This window comes from Doryrhamphus excisus, linkage group LG23 (assembly GCF_037039965.1).
Source record: "Doryrhamphus excisus strain RoL-2023G ecotype Guam linkage group LG23, RoL_Dexc_Guam_v1.1, whole genome shotgun sequence".
NCBI classification, from domain to species: Eukaryota; Metazoa; Chordata; class Actinopteri; order Syngnathiformes; family Syngnathidae; genus Doryrhamphus; species Doryrhamphus excisus.
This window is the reverse complement of record NC_136379.1, coordinates 3,079,898-3,103,668: the sequence shown is the minus strand read 5'-3', so window position 1 is coordinate 3,103,668 and position 23,771 is coordinate 3,079,898. Positions and strand designations below refer to the sequence as shown.

Sequence of the window (23,771 nt, the reverse complement as noted above, 5' to 3'; positions counted from 1 at the left end):
GCCGCCCTACCTGTTGGCACACAAGCCTGCGGGGCAAGAAAAGGTCAATCATCTTCCTCGTCTTCGTTGTCGAACTGCTTAAACCGGCTGTGACTAATACCTGCTGATGTTCTTGCCTTGGGACAGGAACAAGAAAAGAAAAGGAGTTGACAAAGAAATTTCACTATTAATAAACTAACAGATGATAATAAATATATATAAATATAAAGTCTGCTATGGAATCTGAAAGCAGGAAAATGTTCAAGATCAGGTTTTTTCCATTCGACATCCCAAAGGAGAACAAACATGGCCACCGAATGAGCTTGTTTTTTATGATTTGTCTGTGCCTTATTTTCTTGTATTACTTGAAACTTCAATAAAAACAGCACCGCCTTTTGTTGAAATCTTGTCATCCTAAATCAGGTGATGTTTCAGCAGCTATTTTTATATTCCTCCTTTACCTGCTTCCTCATTCCTCATTCCTCACTCCTCACTCCTCATTCCTCTGCTTTGAGTCCCGGGCAGGTCGGAATGTGGCCATTCAGCTCCTGGAGGTAATGCTCAGTAATTCCAAGCTCGCCATGTGCTGTGTGTGTTATTTACCCCCCCCCCCCCCCCATACACACACACACACACACACACACACACAGGGGAGGAGCCTGCAGCCTTTAAAAGTGCAGAGGTGGCGGCCTGGTGCTATTTGCCTGCAGGTGATCATCATGGCCAACTGGATTATTAACAATGGCGTCACCTTTGTCACACTGGTGAGTGTTCGGGACCTGATTATCATCATAATTGGCATCAATGTGGCATAAACTAGCATATGTTTATGTTTGTGATGTTTGCAGGTGGTGTGGATGGGCATCAACACGTTCCTCTTCGTCTGGTTCTATCTCTTCTATGACTTGGGGGATCAGTTCTTCTACACGCGACATATTTTAGGGGTAAGTCCTAAAAAACAATCCAAACGGGTGTGAGACTCATGCATGTGGGGGTGTCTTGGGGGGGTCAGTCTGCTCTGGCTTGGGCCCGGGCCCCCGCCGCCGTGCTCAACTTCAACTGTATGCTGATCCTCCTCCCGGTGTGCCGGAACCTGCTGTCCCTCGTCAGAGGCTCTCTCGTGGTAAGTTGGAGGGCGGGGGGGTCTTCTTGGGGGTCGTCTTGGGGCCCCCTACACTGTAAAAAAATCCAAGTTGATTCAACTTAAAGAAATGTGTAACCTCGCTGCCTTAAAATTGTGATTAAATGTAGCAAATAATTTCAGATCATTTCAACTCCCAACTAAGTTTGTCCAACTTAAAAGATCAAGTTCACGTGACTTATTGATTTGTTTTGGGAATTTTCCTTATTAGCTCCAATATTTTTGTTGTATCAACAATAGAACTCAAGTCGTTTCAATTGACTTCTGATTTAGTCTAACTAATTAGCTTAAGTAAATTCACAATTAAATTGAAATTAATTGAAATAATTTGTTAACCTGATTTGGAAATGAGTTGAGATGACTTGATTTACATTATTGATACAACCGAAATATTTGCTTATCTGACCTAAAAAATGAAGTTGCCACAACAAATCAATAAGTCACGTCAACTTGGTCTTTTTAGTTGGAGAAACTTAGTTTAGTGTTGAAATGACCTGAAATAATTTGCTATATTTAATCACAATTTTAAGTCAGCGAGGTTACACATTTTTTTGAAGTTGAGTCAACTTGGAATTTTTGACAGAACATGTATCATCTTACCAGTAACTTTATTATTTATTGTATTCTTGTATCGGCTTCTTAAATGCAGTAGTCGGGTTGAAATCTGACACAAATCATAACAAGGAGAAATGTCATCTTAAATCAGCTATTTGGTTACAGAACAAAAGGCTAACAAACAGAAATTTGGATTAAAGTCAAAAAGTTAAATTAAAGTTATATTTGTGATGTGTGTGTGCGCGTGTGCTTGTGGGGTGATATTTGATGTGTGTGTGTGGGGGGGTGATATTTGTGACGTGTGTGTGCGCGCGCGTGCGTGCGGGGGCGATATTTGTAGTGTGTGCGTGCGTGTGGGGTGATATTTGTGGTGTGTGTGTGCGCGCGCGTGCGTGTGGGGTGATATTTGTGATGTGCGCGTGTGCGCGTGCATGTACGAGTGTCGCCATCACAAGCGTCTGAGCATGTGCAAAAGCCATCACACTCTTGTAAAGTTGGCCACACCCACATTTGAAAGTGGACTGAACCATTTGATTAGTTGGGAGGATCAAAGCCGAACATTTCTAGTTGTCTCAACTTTTTAGCAAAATGTAGTTGACCTGATGCACAAAAATAAGTTGACGGAACTCAAAGCTAACATTTTTTACAGTGTAATTAATAAACAGTTAGTATCTATTTTCAAAATGAACTTTCTAACTTTTTTGCAGCATGTTGCTAAAAATAGCAGAAATCTCATACTGAAGATTTTTGACGAGTGTTTTTGCTGTAGACGTTTGCTTCACGCTCTAAGAGGATATTTTCCATGTCTTAATTTATTTGTACATTTTTACATTTATAAATGTTTTATTTTGTTTATTAATTGATATCATTAATTTGTTAAAAGTGTAATACATTAGATGAATATCTTGACAGGACCAGTCAAAAGTTTGGGGACGCCTTCTCATTCTATTGACTGTGAATGTGTCTCCAACTTTGGACTGGTTATTGGACATAACCCATATTAGTTACTGTTTATTCCCATTTATTCTAATAGTATGTTTTCTAGCTTAAAAATTCCTAACATTATACGAGCCAAATTCCATTTCGGCTTTCGAGAGGCAGACTTTGTTGTTTGCCTTAATTGTCTACATTTCCATATGAGTTCATGTTTGCATGCTTCAAACTGTAGTGTACAGTGAAGAAAATAAGTATTTGAACACCCTGCTATTTTGCTATTTCTCCCACTTAGAAATCATGGAGGGGTCTGAAATTTTCATCGTAGGTGCATGTCCACTGTGAGAGAGATAAACTAAAAAGAAAAATCCAGAAATCACAATGCATGATTTTTTAACAATTTATTTGTGTGATACAGCTGCAAATAAGTATTTGAACACCTGTGTATCATCTAGAATTCTGACCCTGAAAGACCTGTTAGTCTGCCCATTAGAAGTCCACCTGCACTCCATGTATCATCCTGAATCAGATGCACCTGTTTGAGGTCGTTAGCTGCATAAAGACACCTGTCCACCCCATACAATCAGTAAGACTTTAACTTGTAACATGGCGAAGACCAAAGAGCTGTCCAAAGACACCAGAGACAAAATTGTACACCTCCACAAGGCTGGAAAGGGCTACGGAGCAATTACCAAGCAGCTTGGTGAAAAAAGGTCCACTGTTGGAGCTATCATTAGAAAATGGAAGAAGCTAAACATGACGGTCAATCTCAATCGGAGTGGAGCCCCATGCAAGATATCACCTCGTGGGGTCTCAATGATTCTAAGAAAGGTGAGGAATCAGCCCAGAACTACACGACAGGACTTGGTCAATGACCTGAAAAGAGCTGGGACCACCGTTTCCAAGGTTACTGTAGGTAATACACTAAGACGTCATGATGTGAAATCATGCATGGCACGAAAGGTTCCCCTGCTTAAACCAGCACATGTCAAGGCCCGTCTTAAGTTTGCATATGACCATTTGGATGATACAGAGGAGTCATGGGAGAAAGTTTTATGGTCAGATGAGACCAAAATAGAACTTTTTGGTCATAATTCCAATAAGCGTGTTTGGAGGAAGAAGAATGAAGAGTACAATCCGAAGAACACCATCCCTACTGTGAAGCATGGGGGTGGTAGCATCATGCTTTGGGGGTGTTTTTCTGCACATGGGACAGGACGAGTGCACTGCATTAAAGAGAGGATGACTGGGGCCGTGTATTGTGAGATTTTGGGGAACAACCTCCTTCCCTCTGTCAGAGCATTGAAGATGGGTCGTGGCTGGGTCTTCCAACACGACAACGACCCGAAGCACACAGCCAGGAAAACCAAGGAGTGGCTCCGTAAGAAGCATATCAAGGTTCTAGCATGGCCCAGCCAGTCTCCAGACCTGAACCCAATCGAAAATCTTTGGAGGGAGCTCAAACTCCGTGTTTCTCAGCGACAGCCCAGAAACCTGACTGATCTAGAGAAGATCTGTGTGGAGGAGTGGGCCAAGATCCCTCCTGCAGTGTGTGCAAACCTGGTGAAAAACTACAGGAAACGTTTGACCTCTGTAATAGCAAACAAAGGCTACTGTACCAAATATTAACATTCATTTTCTCAGGTGTTCAAATACTTATTAGCAGCTGTATCACACAAATAAATTGTTAAAAAATCATGCATTGTGATTTCTGGATTTTTCTTTTTAGTTTATCTCTCTCACAGTGGACATGCACCTACGATGAAAATTTCAGACCCCTCCATGATTTCTAAGTGGGAGAAATAGCAAAATAGCAGGGTGTTCAAATACTTATTTTCTTCACTGTATTTATTTTTGTAACGGTTTTGCCCAGTGCTCTCAAGGTGAGTCAACCAAATAGGATGGAATTCCCCTTAGCGGGATCAAATATCTTCATTCCCTGAGCTTGCTGCTGCCTGCTTAGCAAGTCTTTGAATGACTTTTGCATTGCGTTTCAGTGTTGCAGTCGTAGTTTGAGGAAGCAGCTGGACAAGAACATAGACTTCCACAAGATGGTTGCCTACATGATCGCTTTGATGACAGGTCAGCTTGGATGTCATTGGTTGTAACGATGAAGGTGTGATTTCCTTTCTTTCCTTATAACGTCTACATTCCCTCCGTACCAAACGTCATCAGACATGTCGTCTGATCAGGAAGTGCACTAATGAATGTTGCAGTGAGATGTTAGTTTTTTAAATATCATACGTTCCTACTAGCATGGCAGATGGTGGAATATCGACGTAGTGAGAAAGTCGCCTTATTTACAGTCGACCAGCGCAAACCAGTTCTTTATTATCTTCACTGCTACCTGATGTTGTGGCATGTCATTAAAACGATAGCATGGCGTCTTTCACTGTTCAAACGTCTGGTCTTTGTCCTCCAGCCGTGCACGTCATCGCCCACCTCCTGAACATGGAGTGGTACAACAACAGCAGGCGGGGCCTTTACGACGAGCTCAGCACGGCGCTATCCAACCTGGAGGACACGGACAACACCACCTACCTGAACCCCTTTCGGAGGACGGACATCGTGAGTCACTCGCTCACACAGACGCCGTTAAAACCGCTCTCAGTTGATCCGCTTGGTGGAGGGCAGGGATGGAGCAGCAGGGCGGCTGCCCGCCCTCCGTCAGATCCCACCCCCTCTTACAAGCACATGTCTATGACATATTCTTTTACCCCGTGTGTATGCAAGCAGCCCCGCCTCCACCCACCAAGACAGACTGTATACTGACAAAAAGGCTCACTACGGAGTTGCCGTTGTTCTATGGGACAAATGCGCCAAGGTGCTGAAAGCAACGCAGCGTGAACCGTCTTCCTGCCTGTTTGGAAGCCAGAGACGAGGAAAACAGACACACTTGGCAATAAAACCGAGACCGGCAAAATGATTCATTTAGTCCCAGGACTCGGGCCCACAAAACGTTAGTTTGGTGAATGATGAACAGTAAATTAGAAATAGTGATTATCGGCAGTAATGCGCTCGCTGGGCCGGAAGGCAAAGCTCTCTTTTACCAGTAAATTTACCAATTTACCAATGGATCTATGTTCCCACCCTCACCTATGGTCATGAAAGAATGAGATGGCGGATACAGGCGGCTGAAATGAGTTTCCTCCGTAGGGTAGCTGGACTCACCCTAAGAGATAGGGTGAGGAGCTCAGCCATCCAGGAGGATGGGTGAGGAGCTCAGCCATCCAGGAGGATGGGTGAGGAGCTCAGCCATCCAGGAGGATGGGTGAGGAGCTCAGCCATCCAGGAGGATGGGTGAGGAGCTCAGCCATCCAGGAGGATGGGTGAGGAGCTCAGCCATCCAGGAGGATGGGTGAGGAGCTCAGCCATCCAGGAGGATGGGTGAGGAGCTCAGCCATCCAGGAGGATGGGTGAGGAGCTCAGCCATCCAGGAGGATGGGTGAGGAGCTCAGCCATCCAGGAGGATGGGTGAGGAGCTCAGCCATCCAGGAGGATGGGTGAGGAGCTCAGCCATCCAGGAGGATGGGTGAGGAGCTCAGCCATCCAGGAGGATGGGTGAGGAGCTCAGCCATCCAGGAGGATGGGTGAGGAGCTCAGCCATCCAGGAGGATGGGTGAGCCGCTTCTCCTTCACATGGAGAGGAGTCAGTTGAGGTGGCTCGGGCATCTAGTCCGGATGCCTCACGGACGCCTCCCTGGTGAGGTGTTCCGGGCATGCCCAGCCGGGAGAAGGCCCCGGGGCAGACCTAGGACACGCTGGAGGGATTATGTCTCACAGCTGGCCTGGGAACGCCTTGGTGTCCTCCCGGTGGAGCTGGAGGAGGTGGCCGGGGACCGGGAAGTCTGGGCTTCCCTACTGAAACTGCTGCCCCCGCGACCCTGACCTGGATAAGTGGAGGGAAATGGATGGATGGATGGATGGATGGATGGATGGATGGATATTACAAATGTTTTCAGACAAAAATGTGTGTATGTAAAAAACTAATGCAACATTAATCATATCTCTGTTGGGAACCAAAATATTAGGACCGCCTCAGTATAATGCTATAATAGTCGTTCTACAAACAATAATAAGCACTGTCAAATGAGCTTGTCAATCAAAAATAAGAATGTGCCTCTCATTGCTGTATGTTGTGTCGCTGTCCGACTGTTTTTTGTGTGCGTCAGGATCCACAGCAGACTCCATCTTACGTGGTCTTCACCACCATCGCCGGCATCACGGGGGTCATCATCACGCTGGCCCTCATCCTCATCATCACTTCCTCCATGGAGGTCATCCGCCGCAGCTACTTTGAGGTGTTTTGGTACACGCATCACCTCTTCATCATCTTCTTTGCCGGCCTCGTCATTCACGGCGCAGGGTACGAGCACCACCACCCCTTCCCCGATTCCGATCTTTCTTCCAGCAGCTCACCAAGTCTTGCTGTCCCGTGCAGGCGCATCGTGAGAAGTCAGACAGACACCAACCCGCGGCACAACTTCACCCTCTGCATGGACCGCATTGCCGACTGGGGGCGGGTTCCGGAATGTCCCATCCCTCAGTTTGCAGGAGGGTTCCCACAGGTGGGTCTCCCGTAGACAAAGTCTTTCCAGAAGAGCGGAAGTTGGAGCTGCAGCTCCTGATGTTGCGGCTGCGTTTCAGACATGGATGTGGGTCATCGGCCCCATGATTCTGTACCTGTGTGAGCGCCTGCTGCGTCTTGTTCGTTACTTGCAAACAGTCCAATACAGAAAGGTACGGACCTCACTGGTGACATCATCTGTCAGGCCCCACCCACACCCCGACGCCAGCTCACCTTCTTTGTGTGTTTAGATCGTCTTACGGCCTTCCAAGGTGCTCGAGTTGCAGCTGGTCAAGAGCGGCTTCAAAATGGAAGTGGGCCAGTATGTCTTCCTCAACTGTCCGGCCATCTCGCAGCTGGAGTGGCACCCCTTCACCATGACGTCTGCCCCCGAGGAGGACTTCTTCAGCGTCCACATCCGCTCGGCCGGGGACTGGACCGACAAACTCATCAGCATCATGCAGCAGCTCCCGGAGGGGGCGCAGGGGCCCAAGTGAGTTCAGCTCCTACACAGGCCTCATCGTAACGCTCCTTTGGGAAATACTCAGTCAAAATGCCTACAAAGGCCATGTTGGCTCATCAATGGCAAACACTCATCAAGTCGTCATGGCAATGATGGGAGTCGAGCGTTTATGCTAGTTGGTGTCCTAAAATGTGCAAATGCGGTGTCAAATTGGTGTATGGGCTCTAGACTCAATGCTGGGAGACGAGCTTCAACATTCATTCATTTTCGATGCTGGAGCCTATCCCAGCTGTTGGACGAGAGGCGGGGTACACCCTGGACTGGTGGCCAGCCAATCACAGGGCACATATAGACAAACAACCATTCACACTCACATTCATAGCTATGGACAATTTGGAGCGGCCAATTAACCTAGCATGTTTTTGGAATGTGGGAGGAAACCGGAGTACCCGGAGAAAACCCACGCATGCACGGAGAGAACATGCAAACTCCACACAGAGATGGCCGAGGGTGGGATCAAACTCGCTAACCACTTGCCTGCTGTGCAGCCAAGCTTCAACATAAAGAGTGGAATTCTTTTGCGTGTGAATTCTGAGACATTTAAGCTCCACCTAAGGTGCCACAAAAATATTTGGAGGAACGCTAAGCGCCGAGCATGGGACACGTTAGTGAAAGCTGACATCCTATTTTCTTATCGTTTACATGTTTGTCGCTGAAATGTTTCAGATCAAACAAATGGACGTCTTTTGGCCCACTCATCTTTCCACAATTGTTGTCATTCAGCCATTTAATCACAGCAAGACTTCCCAGACCATCACACTACCACCACCACATTTTATGGTTGGCATGATGTTCTTTTTCTGAAATGCGTTATTTTATGCCAGATGTAAAGGAAACGCACACCTACCTTGGAGTATTTTCCCAAAGTTCTTGGGGATCATCAAGATGTTTTCTGGTACAATTAGACAAACTTTCATGTTTTTTTTCAGCAGTGATTTTTGTCTCAAAACTGCAATTTTTGCTCAGTGTCTTTCTCATGGTGGAGTCATGAACAATGACCGTAACAACTGAGGCCTGCAGTTCTTTGGATTTTGTTGTGGGGTCTTTTGTGACCCTTTGGATGAGTTGTTGCTGCGCTCTTGGGGTCATTTTGGGTGGCCAGCCACTCCTGGGAAGGTTCACCACTGTTCCATGTGTTGGGCATTTGTGGATAATGGCTCTCACTGTGGTTGGCTGGAGCCCAAAGCTCTAGAAATTGCTTTATAACCTCTTCCAGACTGATAGATCTCAATTAATTTTGGTTAACTGGGGGGGGGGGGGGGGGTGTATCACTTTTTCCACACAGAGGCATGTAGGTCTGGATTTTTTCCTCACTCTTCAATCACAGCAGAGTGGGCATGTCCAAAGTAGAATCAATGAAAACAGACCGTTTTGGAAATCCAGCTGGAATAGGTGCAGATTCTGGAAGATCTGTGCCGGTTATCAAGTGTAGCTGCTCTATGGGACTCCACAACTCAATACAAAGAGGTGAAAATGAGTTGTCCCCTTTAAAAGCTATATTTTATGTTCAGTTGTGTTGTCATTGACTAATATTGGAATTTGTTTGATCTGAAAACACACTACTGTAATAAAAATATATTGCATTATGATATACTATTACTATATAATAAGTGGTTTAATTGGGCTAAAAAATGAAGCCAATGAATGCTGGGACAAGCATTGGCAGTAAAGCATTCATTCATCTAAAGTATTTAAGTATCAGTGCAAATACTAAGACATATATACATTAAAGTTAAATGTGTACAACTTGTGCCCTAATCGTACAAACGCGGCACCTTGGGATGGCTGAATTGCTGTGATGAGCGGTACAAGTTGAGTAATGTTTATTATGAAATGTTAATTCAACAGAATGGGTGTGGACGGCCCCTTCGGTACTGCCAGCGAGGACGTGTTTGACTACGAGGTCAGCATGCTGGTCGGCGCCGGCATCGGAGTCACCCCCTTTGCCTCCATCCTGAAGTCCATCTGGTACAAGTTTAAGGAGTCCAACCCCAAGCTGCGTACCAGAAAGGTAATGGAGCCTGACCCCTCACCTTCTGTTGCCGTTTTGACTTTAATGGCGCAGTCATGCGGAATGACCTCTGTTGTCTTGAATGCTTTAGCACAGCCCACGCACACCTGAAGTCGTGTCGAACAGGTTTATTGAGCGCTATAGGGTGCAATACGGGGAAGCAACTTTGGCATCTGTGACTCAGCTCACGTAATCCTTTAAAAGGCACCTTTGTTGCATTGCAGTACTGCATTTCAGGACAATACTTTGTGACTTTTTGGAATTGTATTGTATTTAGAAATAATTGAGATCTATCAGTGTGGAAGTGGTTATAAAGCTAAAGCTTTGGGACTCCGGTGAACCACAGTGAAAGCCATTAATCCACAAATGGCAAAAACACGCAACAGTTCCCAGTTGTGGTTGGCCAACCAAAAAATAGCCCAAGAAAGCAGCGACGACTCAGCCAAGGGGTCACCAAAAGACCCCACAACATGTAAAGAACGGCAGGCCTTACTTGCCTCAGTTGAAGTTGGTGTTCATGACGCCACCATAGCAAATATTGGCTACACACCACAGTTTTACATTTAAAAACTAATTAAAATAAAAAAAACATATTTGGCCATGCTCAACCTGCCCTCAGTGTTATATTCAGTGGGAGTGATGCTTTTAAAAATATTTACAATTACCAATCCTTGTGTTCTCATTACTAGTCTCAGTATATTTAGTTTCAATTGTCTGAATGATTGCAACCTGCCTGCGCCGAGCTTTAAAGTCAACACACCCATCACCATTAAGTCTTGCGTAATTGGCCTCATTATTTTCACTTCCTGGTTCCAGATCTACTTCTACTGGCTCTGCCGTGAAACCCACGCCTTCGAATGGTTCGCTGACCTCCTGCAGGTGTTGGAGAGGGAAATGGAGGAGAGGGGCATCGGGGATTTCCTCACCTACAAGCTCTTTCTGACCGGATGGGATCAAAGCCATGTTTGTATTTCTTTGGCAAAACATAAAAAAAGGGTGTGGTGTTAATTATGTCCTCTTCCAAAAAGGCCAATCACGCCATGGTGCACTTTGACAAGGAGACCGACGTGGTGACTGGTCTCAAACAGAAAACTCACTATGGAAGACCCAACTGGGACAAAGAGTTTGAACAAGTCCGCAAAGAGAACCCCACGTAAGAAGGATTCTATTTTTCAATTCAAACTAGCGACCAAAACAAGACGTCCTGAACATGTGTCTGTTTCAGGGCCGTGGTGGGAACCTTCCTGTGCGGCCCGGCGGCTCTGGCAACGGTCTTGGAGAAGAAGTGTGCCAAATTCTCAGACGTGGATCCGCGCAAGACCAAGTTCTACTTCAACAAGGAGAACTTCTGAGCAATAAAGACGACCATGCAGGTTTCCTTACGCAAGACCTGTTGGGGAATGTCGCTCACGGCTAATTACAAAAAGACAGAACAGATGATGAGAAAGCTGCACGACAACCAGACGTGTGTGTGTCAAAACAATGCAGGGTGTGTTGTTCCACTGGTGCATTCTCCCTTCTAGCAACAATCTGGATCGTTGAGTAAATCAGTAAGTCCTTGTTAGGAGTAAACTTAAAATATTTAAACTAGGGATGCACGATATATATACGCAGTATATTTAAAGTTGATACCAATAACTTCCTGCTTCAAGACTTCAAAAACCGTGACGATAGGAACAATCCCTGTGCGTTGGAACAATTCTGCCATTTTCAGGTGGCCGATAAGGGTTAGGGTGTTTGAAGTTTGCCCCCCCCCCCCCCAGCCTTATGTTTGCGGAGTCTGTTTAGTGTCCCACTCCATCTGTTTACATGTGAGCTCAGGGGACGCGACAACAGGCCATTTGCAGCAAGTCACAGAAAAGGAGCGCTTGATTTGCTCATGCCAACACACATGTAGCATAGTACGGGTAATCCCACTTCATTGGAGGTATTTTTGATGCTATCGGTGTGAGATCAGATTGGCCCGATTTATCGTGCACCCCTAATTTAAAAGTCAAAAGTCCCGCCCACAACTAGTTTTGTAATGAACCCATGCCGTATTGTAACGACAGACCGAGGCTGCTTTTCTTTAAACATATTTAACAGCGTAGCATGGCCATGATGAATTGTTTTTTTACAAGTTTACACTTGTTCATGTATAGGAATATTTCTCTTAGTTACAGCTGATACAGCTTTTGCAATGTTCTACGACAACTATGAAGTAAGACCAAGGCAATGTAAATAAACATATGCACTTTGTACAAAAATAAAATAAGCTGTAAATGAATGATCACACACACACACACACACTTGTATTTTACCGGTAAAGGAAACGGGCATCTGCAAAAGCGTCAATGATTTATTGCTGCTTGCCAATGAATATCCTTGCATTAGCTTTATCAGGACTGGTAAGGAAAGGAAGAAGGAAGCAAGTGGCACGTGTGGTAAATGATCCATGAAGGCCAGTCGTCTTTTAAGCAATTACAGGAAGAGTTTAAGCACTTATATGGAAACTCTTTTTGCATCAATGAAGAATAAAAGTTCTTGTGTTTTATGATTTTTGTGTTTTGTTTTATTGATGAAATCATGGGAGAATATCACATGAGAGGGAAAAAAGAATGAAACCTGGTGGAATCCTCAAAGATGATGTTTTGATGTAAAAAAACAAACAAAAAAGGCCAAAAATATACAATCATCCCAACTAATGAAAGATCTCCAGATGGAGGGCAGACTGGAAGAAACATGGGATGCTTGCATTAGGCTTAGGTAAAGTGAGAATCAAAAAGAAAGAAATGAGTATTCTAGTCGTGTCTGACGAGACTGAATTCAATATACTACAGGAATAAATTCGATGAAAGTGATAATGCTGACATTAAATTGTCATATGCTAAAAAGTCAATACTTTAAGTATAGAAGTTGCATAATTATTCATATTTGACATGAATAAAGTGGAAATATGGAAAATATGTTTACATTCTGCAAGAAAATGCTGCTAATACTTGGACTAGGAAAGACAGCCTACCTGATGCTTTTACCCGGCGGACCATCAAGGTGCACCCCCTGCCGTTTTCTGAATCTGCTCTTTGAGGATGAGGATGCTCTGCCTCTGCTCGGGGGGCAACATGGCGATCTGTTCTGGGGTCAGCTGCAGTACCTGCATAATCAGTGCGGCCTGCGGGACAAGGGGGAGTTAGACACAAGCAAATCAAAGCGGTGAGACAATGTCTTCATGGTAAAACCTCCCCAATCCCTCAGATGTGATATCCACCTTCTCTTGGTCCTGTGTAGAAACCTGGTTCTGGCCTGGGCTGAAGCCGCCGCCTCCTGATGGAGGAACTCCAGAAAGGCCAGGACCCTACAGATAAACACAGGAGATGTTTGCAGTGTTTATCAGGCGTCTTAATGATTATCCAAGCTCACGTTTCATACGTCGGTCCTCCGTTGCATTCCTTTCCATATTCACGCCATCAGCAACTACGATTGCACTCACTGTACTTGTGGGCTTGTTTGTTGTTAGCTAGCTGGCTCGGTGAGAAGGTGAGAATTGGACTATCCTAGGGGTTGGCAACCTTTATCATCAAAAGAGCCATTTTTCCTCAGAGTAGGCCTACTGTGGAATCATCTTAACAGTGAACCCTGTAAGCCTTTAGAGTTCTTGGCTTGTGTAAAATGAAAACCAACCATAAAAAGCCCATCCAAGCTCATATGTGAATATTAGAGCTGCCTGGTGTAATATTGAATATGCTAACGCTGAATTCATGTCATCCATTTGCCTACTGATGGTGATTGTTGCTATTCTATTGACCCTGTCCTATGACCGTCTTTGCAGAGGGAAGGATTGTTTCCATTTTCAGATATGTTTACCGGTCGCTGAGGGAGGGGCACATTGGGGCCCATGTTGTGGGGAATGGGGCCAGGCATTCCTCCCGCCATGGGTACCCTCTGGCCAGCCACAGGACCACGGGTGTCCATCGCTCTGGGATCACGACCTGCGGATAGACGGAAAACCACAACATTTAATCATTCAAATAATCGTGGATTTGAATTGATAAAAAGCTGGCCATTATTCATTCAGTCCTCAGTCACATCTGTAGCCCCAGCGGCCCACCAAAATGTATTCACATTGATACAGCAGTATGGGCAGCAGTGGATGAAGGTGCTGCTCAGGAGACACGCCCTGCCCTGTCTCATCAGGAAGTAAGCATGTTTTTCCTTATACTACAGACTCAAGGAAAAGATAACGTACATCTCAGCGCACGATCAAGCCTGACGCTGGAGCTCACCTCTGTTTTCCATCGGAGGTCCCCGCTGCTCCATCATGGGAGGCCCCCTTGGGTCACCCATCATGTTTCGGGGTTCACCCATAGGCGGCGGGCCCCTCATGTCCATTGGAGGCCCTCTCATATCCGGTGGGGGCCCGGCTCCCATTTGGGGCATGTGCACAGGCGCCGAAGGGTGAGGTGGAGGTGCCCCCATGTAGCCTCGACTGAAATAGACAGTTGAATTGGCAAAGCTTTAGCGTGTATACGGCTTACAGTACAGTGTTAATGTCTCACTTGGGCTCAATGGCCTCTCCTGTGACCGACAGCAGACTGCCCCCTCTGGGATCATTGGGGCCGTCACCAAGCAGACCTCTGGGGGGGATGCCACCCCCTCCTAAATGACAAGGAAAAATATGAAAACCGACTAGAACAAAATACAATACCGTCACCACCACTTTGACCAAGGACAAAGTAATCTGTTTATTATGCAGAATTAAGTGACGTGCACTACCTGGCTGCCACCAGCAGAGGCAGCGATGATTCAATCGCTACTAGTTGGCCATCTGAGCCAACAGGGAAACCTTGCTTTTCATACGTCCCCCTTATCGTAAGATTCAGTTTTCATTGGCAACGTGATGATATTTCATCTCAGTCCCATTCTGTTTGCATTGTAATATTTAACTTGTGCACATTGTGAATGTTACCATAACAACAGTATTGCACATACTAAGCTGGACCGGATTTAAAAAAAAAACTAAACAGGACTGCTCTTGAAGACTCAAAAGGCTCAGGGAGACGGAGACTGCATTAAGCCCGGACTCTACAGCAATAAGAACAGGTCATGTGACCATAAAACATGATAAGGGCTTGTCACATTAAGGTTGAGCAACATTACGGGAAAACCCTGAAATGAGGTCATGGGATTACAGGTAACAAGGGTTTTTCCTGCTCTATTCCAAGATTACAAACCCAGGACTCTTATTGTGAAAGGGTCCATATTTATCAAGCAATTTAGGTTTGACTCACACAAGAATCTGAAATAACACAAAAAAAACAGTGTCACTGTGAGCAGAAATGTGATTTGACATTCGAGGAGCCAGGGAATGCATGCTATAATTAAAAAGGTAATGGGAGGGGTGGGGGGGGGGGCGGTGTGTTTTATGATGTATCTATGAAAACCTGCATCTGTTACCATGACAGGAGGGATCAAACTCTTTGTGAGCACATTTGGGAACAAGACACCGACATTATGGGCATACAATATGTAGGAGGACAAATAATGGCAGCTTGTTGTCCACGAAGGTAGGCTCCAACAGAGGCAAAGCCAGAAGATGAAACATTTGGTGCTCATGGGACTAGTGTTTTGCTTTGTTGGGCGTGGGAATGTTGCTGTCAGAGGTATGCGTGAGGATCCAATGCGACGGGTGTGTCAGTGTTAGGACGTAGCTTACATTAATTACACCTTGACTGACATGCTTGCTGCACACGGTGCACTGTCAAGACAACGGATGGCAGGCGCCTACATTTCACCACCTGATGAAATGTTCTACTTCTAATATAATGAAAGCTCATCTGGGCTTGACTGAATGTTTCCATAGTATTCTGTGTAGCCAACTGCATTCACTTGCCAGTTGATAGCTGCACTGGGTAAAAGTAAGTCACTAAATAAAAGGACTATTATGTTTTTGTCACTTAAGACTCAGAATTACAAAAACACAGTAAAAATTTGGGGGCAGGCATGGACAAGGAGGCCCATGCGGGTAAAAGAGCTGCTCGTCAGTCTTCATAGAGGAGGAATGGCAAGGTTCTGCAGACCTGCTTAATACCCCATCATCATCTATTTAGTGCATTTGGTTATGGGATGTCGTATTGCTGTCTGAAAGTGTGCACAGTTGGCGCACAACACTCCTTCAGAAGGTTCTTTGTAAAAGGAACAGCTAAATAATGCTGGCTCTGCAGTTGCAGCGCTGATGCGGCTATTACATCAAATCTGTTAAAAAGAGAAGTGAAGCCATTGTTTCTAATTATGTTAGATTGTTCATTGCCAGAGGTATTTGCTCCTCATCGCCGTGGTCACCAGCCTCAAGGTGTGCTTGATCTCTCCGCAGCTCTCTGGCATCTTCAGCCGCAATGTGAAATAAATACCATCAGCTAGCCAAGTCACTCGCTCGCTTGCCCAGATTCTCATCTCATACTTGTGATTGTCTTCCAGGTCCTCCAAGTTCAACTCAGGCCCCACTGCATACTAATTTAGCTTCAGCAGCTTAACATAGCAAAGTTTACTGTAAGACCTCTTGGAGGGAAGAGTCACCATTGATGCACTACACCGCTGATGGGGATGTCATACAACTTAATGCAAGAAAAAAATCCAAACTATGCCTTTAATGTGCACATCATACCACACAAGAGGGTTTGCGTGGAGAGGCGCTAACTGACTGGCACCTCAAGCCAATAGTAGAATCCAGGCTTCAGAGACCAACTATGACACCAACATTGGCAAGATGCAACCAAACGCGAACCTGGAAAGCGTGCAAGCGTATTCAAGGGTCAAAATGTGTGTGCACAATGCAAAAAACATGTTGGCAGGTCTGCAGGACTGACTGAGGAGAAGGGACAGTGATACCTTGAGGCCGCTCGATAGCAGCTTGTGCAGATGCTCCCGTGGGAGAATGCTGAAGGTTTCCTGAGCCAGCATTAAGAGTGGAAAAGAACACAAGTCTCAAAGAGCAAAGCAGCACTTTCAAAGAGGATTGTAGATTTGGCTGTAGTGTGCTGGTGATATTGCATGAGAACGGATGACTTTAATGTTACAAAACATGGTTGGTGGATGACAACATTGAGACTTGAAAACTTTTAGCTTCAAGCACACAGACACTTTTACAAGGCTGTGGCGCCCCCTAGTGATCTCAGTGAGGGAGGCTTGGTTCAAAGCATTAAGCTCAGAACATTCTACTAAATAGTTATAAATATTCAGCTTGTTTTTTTTAAGCAGTAAGAAAAAATAACTGTCTATATGAATGAATGAAATAACATTTAAAAACAAAACAATGAACAAACAGCAAAGCACTGCCGTTAGAAAGGAACATCTAACTAAAAATTGAAGTGATGCCGCTTATCACCAAGTACGCGTGACCTGCATGACGTGGAACATTAAATGACTCCTTGGATGGAAATTACCTGGAGGGCCAACTGGTCCGGGGGCCGGAACTTGTCCGGGTCCAGGCATGGTTCCAGGGACCACACCCATGTTGGGAGGCTGCATCATGGGAGGCGCTCCGTTGACATGCATTCCAGCCTGGTCACACGACACAAAAAATAAAGTAGTAAATTACTTAATTATTGTGAATACTGGGCATCATTTAGCAGTCATTTTGACTAAGAGCATGCGTCATAATACACTGGTAACTGGTATCTTTAATTTCTTACTAAATATTTATCCATTTAGCAACTTTAGAATCCCATGAGCAACTGCAACTTTTGTAGTATTACATTATAACCATTATACACATGTAATGATATATAATTACTTGCGTACCCTTTCCATGTGTAGTGCTGCAATGTTGTAACTCCAATAATACTGTAATTACTACAGCTGTCAAACAATAATGGCGTTAATAGCCATAAATAATTTCTTTCATAAATTAAATTAAATATTTTTGCATATATGATGCCCACGACCCTCGTGTGGATAAGCGGTAGAAAATAAATGAATGAATGAATAATGCATACCATGGCAAGCCTGGCTCTCTTATAAGAGTGGTATGATATTGGACAAATAATATACTGTTTGAAAGCCGGCAGTGTTTGTATGTTTATATTGTTTTGTTTCATTGTTTCTTCCTGAGCGTTTATTCACACTTTGTTTGGCATTCTTGAGCACACCATAGATGTGAAGGCTCCAAAAGCAGGCCCATCATGATAATGGATAAATCGACTTATTGAACTATTTCTTTGTGGAGGCGAGGCTACGACCCACTAGCTACTATCCTAGCTGGAGTTAGCCAGTTCTGTGAGCTCACTTCCTCGGCATACACTAACGTGAATAACAGCACAAAGGTGATTTTCAGGTGAATGCCACATCCACAGAACAGAATGAACACGATATGCGCATTTACAACGACGACGACCAAAACGGACAGTTTTGGACGGGGGAAAGAAAGTACTGATGGAGGTGCTCGGGCAGCGGCTCCCTCGTCCTGACAGTCAACGTTTGCTGAGGCGTTTGGTCAGCAAATATAAACAAAACAGTGCAAAACGGTGCGCGCCCCCAGAGTTGACAGTGACTCCATTGGAAAAACATACATACACAGAGACGACAGGCAACGTCTATGTTGAGCTAATGTACACGGTACACAAGTGGTACAAGTGTGAATGTTACCTCTCATGACTACAATGAATGAAAAATTGTCTCAAAAATGTTGCGATAATATTGAATATCGACAAAATTTTGTGGCACAAATTACCAGCAGATTTTGATATCCAACAGGCCTATCCATAAGGCTTTCTCCAATGCAGCCACAAACAGACTGATATTTTCCACTTTCTTCTTTCACCTCATTGCCGTTTCCAAATGCTGATGCTGTGTGTGAATGCATAAAAGGTTTGATGATGTTACGTCTGTGTTGAATTGGAGCAGTGCAAAAACCCAAAGGTTCATTCATGTTACCACAATGCCTGTCCCCAACACATCAAACAATGATGCGATAATCTCTCTGGATAAAAAGTCTAAACTGGTACAAATGGTGAGCCTGTATTCATTTTGTTCTCTTAATTCAATGTGGTAAGTTACTTTGATTTTGTTCAGTGCAGTCAGACATAAGCTCGCTTACACTGTGTGTCTGTCTTATACAAAACAAAAAAATAGATAAATGTCAATTGATAACCCGGACCCTAACCTCTGGGTCGCGAAACTTGTGCGTACAGTCAAAAAGGTCGAGGACTACTGATCTAAATGACACACATTGCCACAACATAGTGCAGAACAATGCAGAATCAAAATTTGTGCCAGTGGCAAGTTGTTGGCCCTGAAAGACGTTTGGCTCTGAACACTCTGTTTCAGAGAGCTTTTACTAACATCAGCTCCCTGTGACGTCACAACAAACCGGACTTACTTATATGGGAATTCCCGGATACAAGCTGTATTCTGGAAGATCTAGAAAGCTTTCTGTGCGGGTTACCGTGTCTAGCTGCTCAATAGGAGCCCACAACTCAATACAAAGGGTCAAAAAATTACCATAACAGGCCCCCTTTAACTAAAGAATATGTTTGAACACAAGGTGCCATATAAGTGGTGAACATCAATGGTGCGCCTACCACAGGCTGCTGCTGAGGGGGTTGCATGTTGGGCTGTGCAGGTGCTGGATTAACCGGTGCTGCTGCTCCCCCCGGACCGCTTGAGATGAGTGGCTGGACAGTGGTTTGGCGGTGGAGCATTTTCTGTATACGTGATAAATCAATCAAAACTGTGCAAAAGAGATATTCTTAGTAGTCACTGTATTTCTCACCAGGGCGATTTCGGGGTCAACAATACGCATGACGACCTGGGCCTGCAGGAGAGCATAGGCAAGCTGAGGGTTCTGAAGCAGCATGTTCCTCGCCTCCTGGGGACTGTTCTGGACACATAGCTGTAAAGAAGAAACAGTTATTCAGCTGAAAAACAGTGTTTCCCCTCCAATTACACACAGTACCACATGTATAAAAATAACATGGAAGACTAGACGTACCTTCATCTGTTTCATGAGTTCAAACATTTGTTCCGGTGGTAAACTGGCCACAGCTCGGCTGATGGACTCTGGAGCCTCCTCGGATGGCATGCTGTCCCCATACGGGGACTCAATAATGGGTGCTCCAGTTCCCAAACCTATGAAAGACAGACAGATTGACAAAATCAAAATTGCAATGACATTGCAAGTGTGGCTATCAAAAGACTTACTTTTAAGCTCTTCCTTGTTTTTCTCACTGGCCGCGTTGTCAACACGCAGAGCTCGACCGCTGAACTCCCTGCCATTGAGGTTCCGCATAGCGCTCAGCGCAGTTTCCTGGTCTTGGTATTCACAGAAGCCATAACCCTTTGGCTTTCCAGTTTCTCTGTCATATACTAACCTGACCAGCAAGAATACAAACATCCATAATTTTCAATGTACAAGTTAGTCACTCGGCCACCGTGCAGCCGACTCTCTAATTTGATTCATAAAATGAATCAAATACAATATGAATGAAATACAATGACTAACAATAGCAATGTTACATTCATTCATTCATTCATTTTCTACCGCTTTTTCCTCACGAGGGTCACGGGGATGCTGGAGCCTGTCCCAGCTGTCTTCGGGCGAGAGGCGGGGTACACCCTGGACTGGTCGCCAGCCAATCACAGGGCACATATAGACAAACAACCATTCACACTCAATCAATGTTACAAATATTTACAATTTTCTTCAACCTTAATTTGATACCTCATTCACTTTTCTACACAAATATTAAAGTTAGATCTGATTTTATACCGGAAAATTGTGCCTTTTGTCCCAATCATGTTAACATTGAGCAAGGCAAAATCTGTGCTCAACACACAGACCTTAGCAAGTACAACCGCACTACAAAACATAACTTAGTCAACAGAATATCAATTTACATCACTCGACAAAAAGTCCTGAAAAGAAAATTAAATGTTATATTTTTCATGTGTATATACTAAGGATGAACGGATACATCAGTCGGTCGTTATATCGGGCCGATATTTGCGTTCTTTACTTGAATCAGCATCGGCCGATACGCGCGTGGGTTCGCCAATGTATTTTTCCCACATGATTTACAGACAGGCATCCATGATGGGGCAGCTTTGTGTTGCCGGAAGACCCCACAGCTCATCTAACGGTTAAACTTAGTTGAAATATTGCCACCTGCTTTGAAATAGGAAACATGAACGCCAAGTGATTGCAATATAAGTGCTTGAAAATATAGTTTAGTTTGTGGGTGTGAAAAGCAGGAATGCTGCTGAATGCTTCATCTTTAAAAGTGCCTACCGTTGGAATTAGGGAGCTGTTGATGTAGTTGGAGGCTAATATGTACAGCGTTACCAAGACCGCTTTAATGGCAACCTTGGCAATTCAGTCCCATGGTGTTTGGAGGACTTTCAGTCACAGAATGCTGGGCTGAGGTTAAATGCGTGTCGTTTATGTGTGTGTGCGCTCTCTCCGAGCATGCGCACACACTTAGAGCGGATTGGAGCAGCCGTGTCTGCTATCAGGGGTCTTTAGTGTGCAAAATACGAACTTTAATGATGAGAGAAGTGTGTATATATATATATATATATATATATATATACATACATACATACACACACACTTCTCTCATCATTAAAGTTTGTGTTATATATATTTATATATATATATGCAACAGCAGCAGCAACGTTACACATTTTGGAGGAACTTAATGCAACACCCCGAAGTACAAAAAGGACAATTTCCGGTTTCTGCCAAACACTATATTATGTCGAGAAGCGGACGCTTATTGTTTCGCCAGATAAATATATAGTACTGAATTGTGTCAGTGTTTAGAGCCGTTTGCTGCCGTTATCAATCAGTCAGCGTCTGCTCAGCTGATGTGTGTGTGTCTGTTTTTAATTTCATCAACAGACTTGAATAATTAAAAGCACCAAATACCTTTTTATTTTAAATTACGTGTGGTTAAATTGAAAAAAGCTGAATCCTACTCTGTACAGTAGGTGTTGATTTATACCCAAGTTAAAATATTTCTTTTACTTCATTTCATAGACATCAATTGTATAATTAAAAGCACCAAACACTATGTTTGTTTAACAAAGGTAAATCCTACTCTGCACAGTAGGTGCTGTTCTATTTATGCTGAAGTTAAAATATTTTTTACATTTTATTTCATAGACATCACTTGAATAATTAAAAGCACCACTTTTTTTACTTCAAAGTGTTTACTTGAATGTGTGCTGAAGAAAGCTGAATCTGTTTTCAGTGTTTACATTTCAATAAATGTTTGTTTAAACTTGAGATGTGTAATATTTGTTATCATTGTCATTTTTTTCATGTAAATTGAGGGAGCAAAAGCATTATCGGCCACAAATATCGACCCAAGCAAAATCGGCAGTCCATAATCGGCCATCAGCTAAGGGTGATGAAAAAAAATCAGCATCGGCCCGAAAAAAATCCATATCGGCCTTATCCCTAGTATATACCTCACACGGCAGTGCAGCAGCACACAGTGCGTTATTTTTTTACCCCACATTAATAATTCAAATGTGACATGTAGTATTTCGTGGCCAAAAAATTTACATTTCCTGCAAATATTTTTAATTAAATTTCGTCTGCATATAGACATTAAAGTAAATGAATATCCTATATTAGTCTTATCTTGTATGCCTATAGCGCCGGCCACGAGTTTGAAAAGCTTAAAGTTCTACTTCATTTTCCAAGCACTTGATGTGGTCCAACACACAATATAAATCCAATACGAATTTGAAGATGAAGTCATCTACCCAACAAACATGTATACGAAATCTAATACAATCGATATCATGAAAAAATGCATTTTGAGGGACGTCCGCACGGACCCTTCCTACAGGGAAGTAATATGGGTTTTGGAACATTACTACAAACAATGACGAATAAATGGAGGGATGATACTCACCTGAAGCTAACCACAAGTCCGACTTCAGAGAAGATGTCTTTTAACTGTTCTTCGGTGGCTTCATATGGAATGTTGCCCACTAAAACGTAGTCAAAAATAGAACATTTTGACAATTTATGTGACTTTAGTTTTAAAAAATCGAGTACCAAAGTCAAACTTGTTTACTTGAACGGCACGAGCCTAGACTTCCAGTGTGTTAGCGAGCTAGCTAATATGTACATTTCACTGATGTAAATGATATTAATATATAATCTTTACAAAACAGATATGTAGAGAAGCTACACTTACCGAACACTGATCTCAATGAACGGTCGACGGCTGGATCTCTACAAGCCGCCGCGGCGGCTGCAGCAGCGGCCGCAACAGCAGCAGCAACGTTAGACATTTTGGAGGGACACAACTTAATGCAACACCCGGAAGTACAAAAAGGACAATTTCCGGTTTCTGCCCAACACTATATTATGTCGAGAAGCGGTCGCTTGTTGTTTCGCCAGATAAAACGTAAACCGCCAACATTGGCAGATGAACACCAGTAAATCAATCAATAAATAAAAAGCATGTAAATAAATTGCCCCTGCTACTTTAACCTAAAAACAAGCATTTACTACTTTTTGCAGAAAAAAGATGCACACAAGAAACATTTTATCGCTTCGAGCTTGTGCATTGGACCGTCCTTGGAACAAATGACGTAAAAACCCCTTCCATCAGCAAACCTGTCCTCCCCGGATGTAAGTAAGATGCTTTTACAGCAAACTTGTACTTTAATTCAAAAAATATTTTTGTTTTCTAAAAACATCTGTTTTGGATGTTAAAATAGTTTTGTTTTGTGCTGTTTATGATTGCTCTCTCTACAGCACAGTATACAACAATAGAGAGTTGAGAGCAGGGGTGTCCAAAGTGCAGCCTCGGGGGCCATTTGCAGACCATACCTTATTTGAGGTTTTTTTTGGACCACTGCAATGGATTGGTTTTAGACTGTTTCATAAACAATAGGTGACCCCGGTGTCATTTATTGATTTGTCACCCATGGTCTGGAGAATCCACAGTGTACTCGGTATTTACCCATTGACAGTCACATCGTTTACCTTTAAGCAGCGCACATTTTCTTGTGACTGTTCTTAAACAGTCTCCAAATAAAAAAAATATAGCTTCTTATTAGCGACACC

At 43.9% G+C, this 23,771-nt stretch overlaps 2 protein-coding genes across 3 annotated transcripts; one reads left to right on the top strand and one right to left on the bottom strand.

Moving 5' to 3' along the window:
* The first annotated feature begins 629 nt into the window (after positions 1–629).
* nox1 (NADPH oxidase 1) lies at positions 630–12,242 on the top strand. The gene is made up of 13 exons (XM_058075253.2): positions 630–743; positions 828–923; positions 992–1,102; positions 4,606–4,690; positions 5,031–5,176; positions 6,781–6,974; positions 7,050–7,176; positions 7,256–7,348; positions 7,427–7,668; positions 9,547–9,709; positions 10,526–10,672; positions 10,738–10,862; positions 10,935–12,242. Exons 1-13 carry the CDS (start codon positions 699–701, stop codon positions 11,059–11,061), a joined length of 1,701 nt encoding a protein of 566 aa, XP_057931236.2. The 5' UTR covers positions 630–698; the 3' UTR covers positions 11,062–12,242.
* Positions 12,039–23,043, bottom strand: cstf2 (cleavage stimulation factor, 3' pre-RNA, subunit 2). 2 transcript variants are annotated; one of them, XM_058075254.2, is made up of 14 exons: positions 22,894–23,043; positions 22,606–22,684; positions 19,883–20,052; positions 19,674–19,810; positions 19,455–19,574; positions 19,264–19,386; positions 17,128–17,245; positions 16,574–16,633; positions 14,245–14,344; positions 13,972–14,174; positions 13,553–13,677; positions 12,957–13,043; positions 12,711–12,860; positions 12,039–12,419 (listed from the first exon to the last, which is right to left on the bottom strand). In XM_058075254.2, exons 1-13 carry the CDS (start codon positions 22,988–22,990, stop codon positions 12,735–12,737), a joined length of 1,545 nt encoding a protein of 514 aa, XP_057931237.2. In that variant the 5' UTR covers positions 22,991–23,043; the 3' UTR covers positions 12,039–12,419; positions 12,711–12,734. The 2 variants fall into 2 exon arrangements, with proteins under 2 accessions (XP_057931237.2, XP_057931238.2); XM_058075255.2 differs by lacking the exon at positions 16,574–16,633 and having other exon boundaries at positions 12,043–12,419.
* Positions 23,044–23,771: the final 728 nt, after the last annotated feature.

What these genes read in the sequence shown, in the direction of transcription:
- nox1 (XM_058075253.2), top strand. Translation starts at nt 699, where the DNA reads ATGGCCAACTGGATTATTAACAATGGCGTCACCTTTGTCACACTG. An exon ending in AAACAGTCCAATACAGAAAG is followed by an intron (nt 7,349 to 7,426) that starts GTACGGACCTCA and finishes TTGTGTGTTTAG; the next exon opens with ATCGTCTTACGGCCTTCCAA. An exon ending in CCGGATGGGATCAAAGCCAT is followed by an intron (nt 10,673 to 10,737) that starts GTTTGTATTTCT and finishes TCTTCCAAAAAG; the next exon opens with GCCAATCACGCCATGGTGCA.
- cstf2 (XM_058075254.2), bottom strand. Translation starts at nt 22,990, where the DNA reads ATGTCTAACGTTGCTGCTGCTGTTGCGGCCGCTGCTGCAGCCGCCGCG. An exon ending in CGGACCAGTTGGCCCTCCAG is followed by an intron (nt 16,634 to 17,127) that starts GTAATTTCCATC and finishes ATGCTGGCTCAG; the next exon opens with GAAACCTTCAGCATTCTCCC. An exon ending in ACCTCCGATGGAAAACAGAG is followed by an intron (nt 13,678 to 13,971) that starts GTGAGCTCCAGC and finishes GTCTATCCGCAG; the next exon opens with GTCGTGATCCCAGAGCGATG.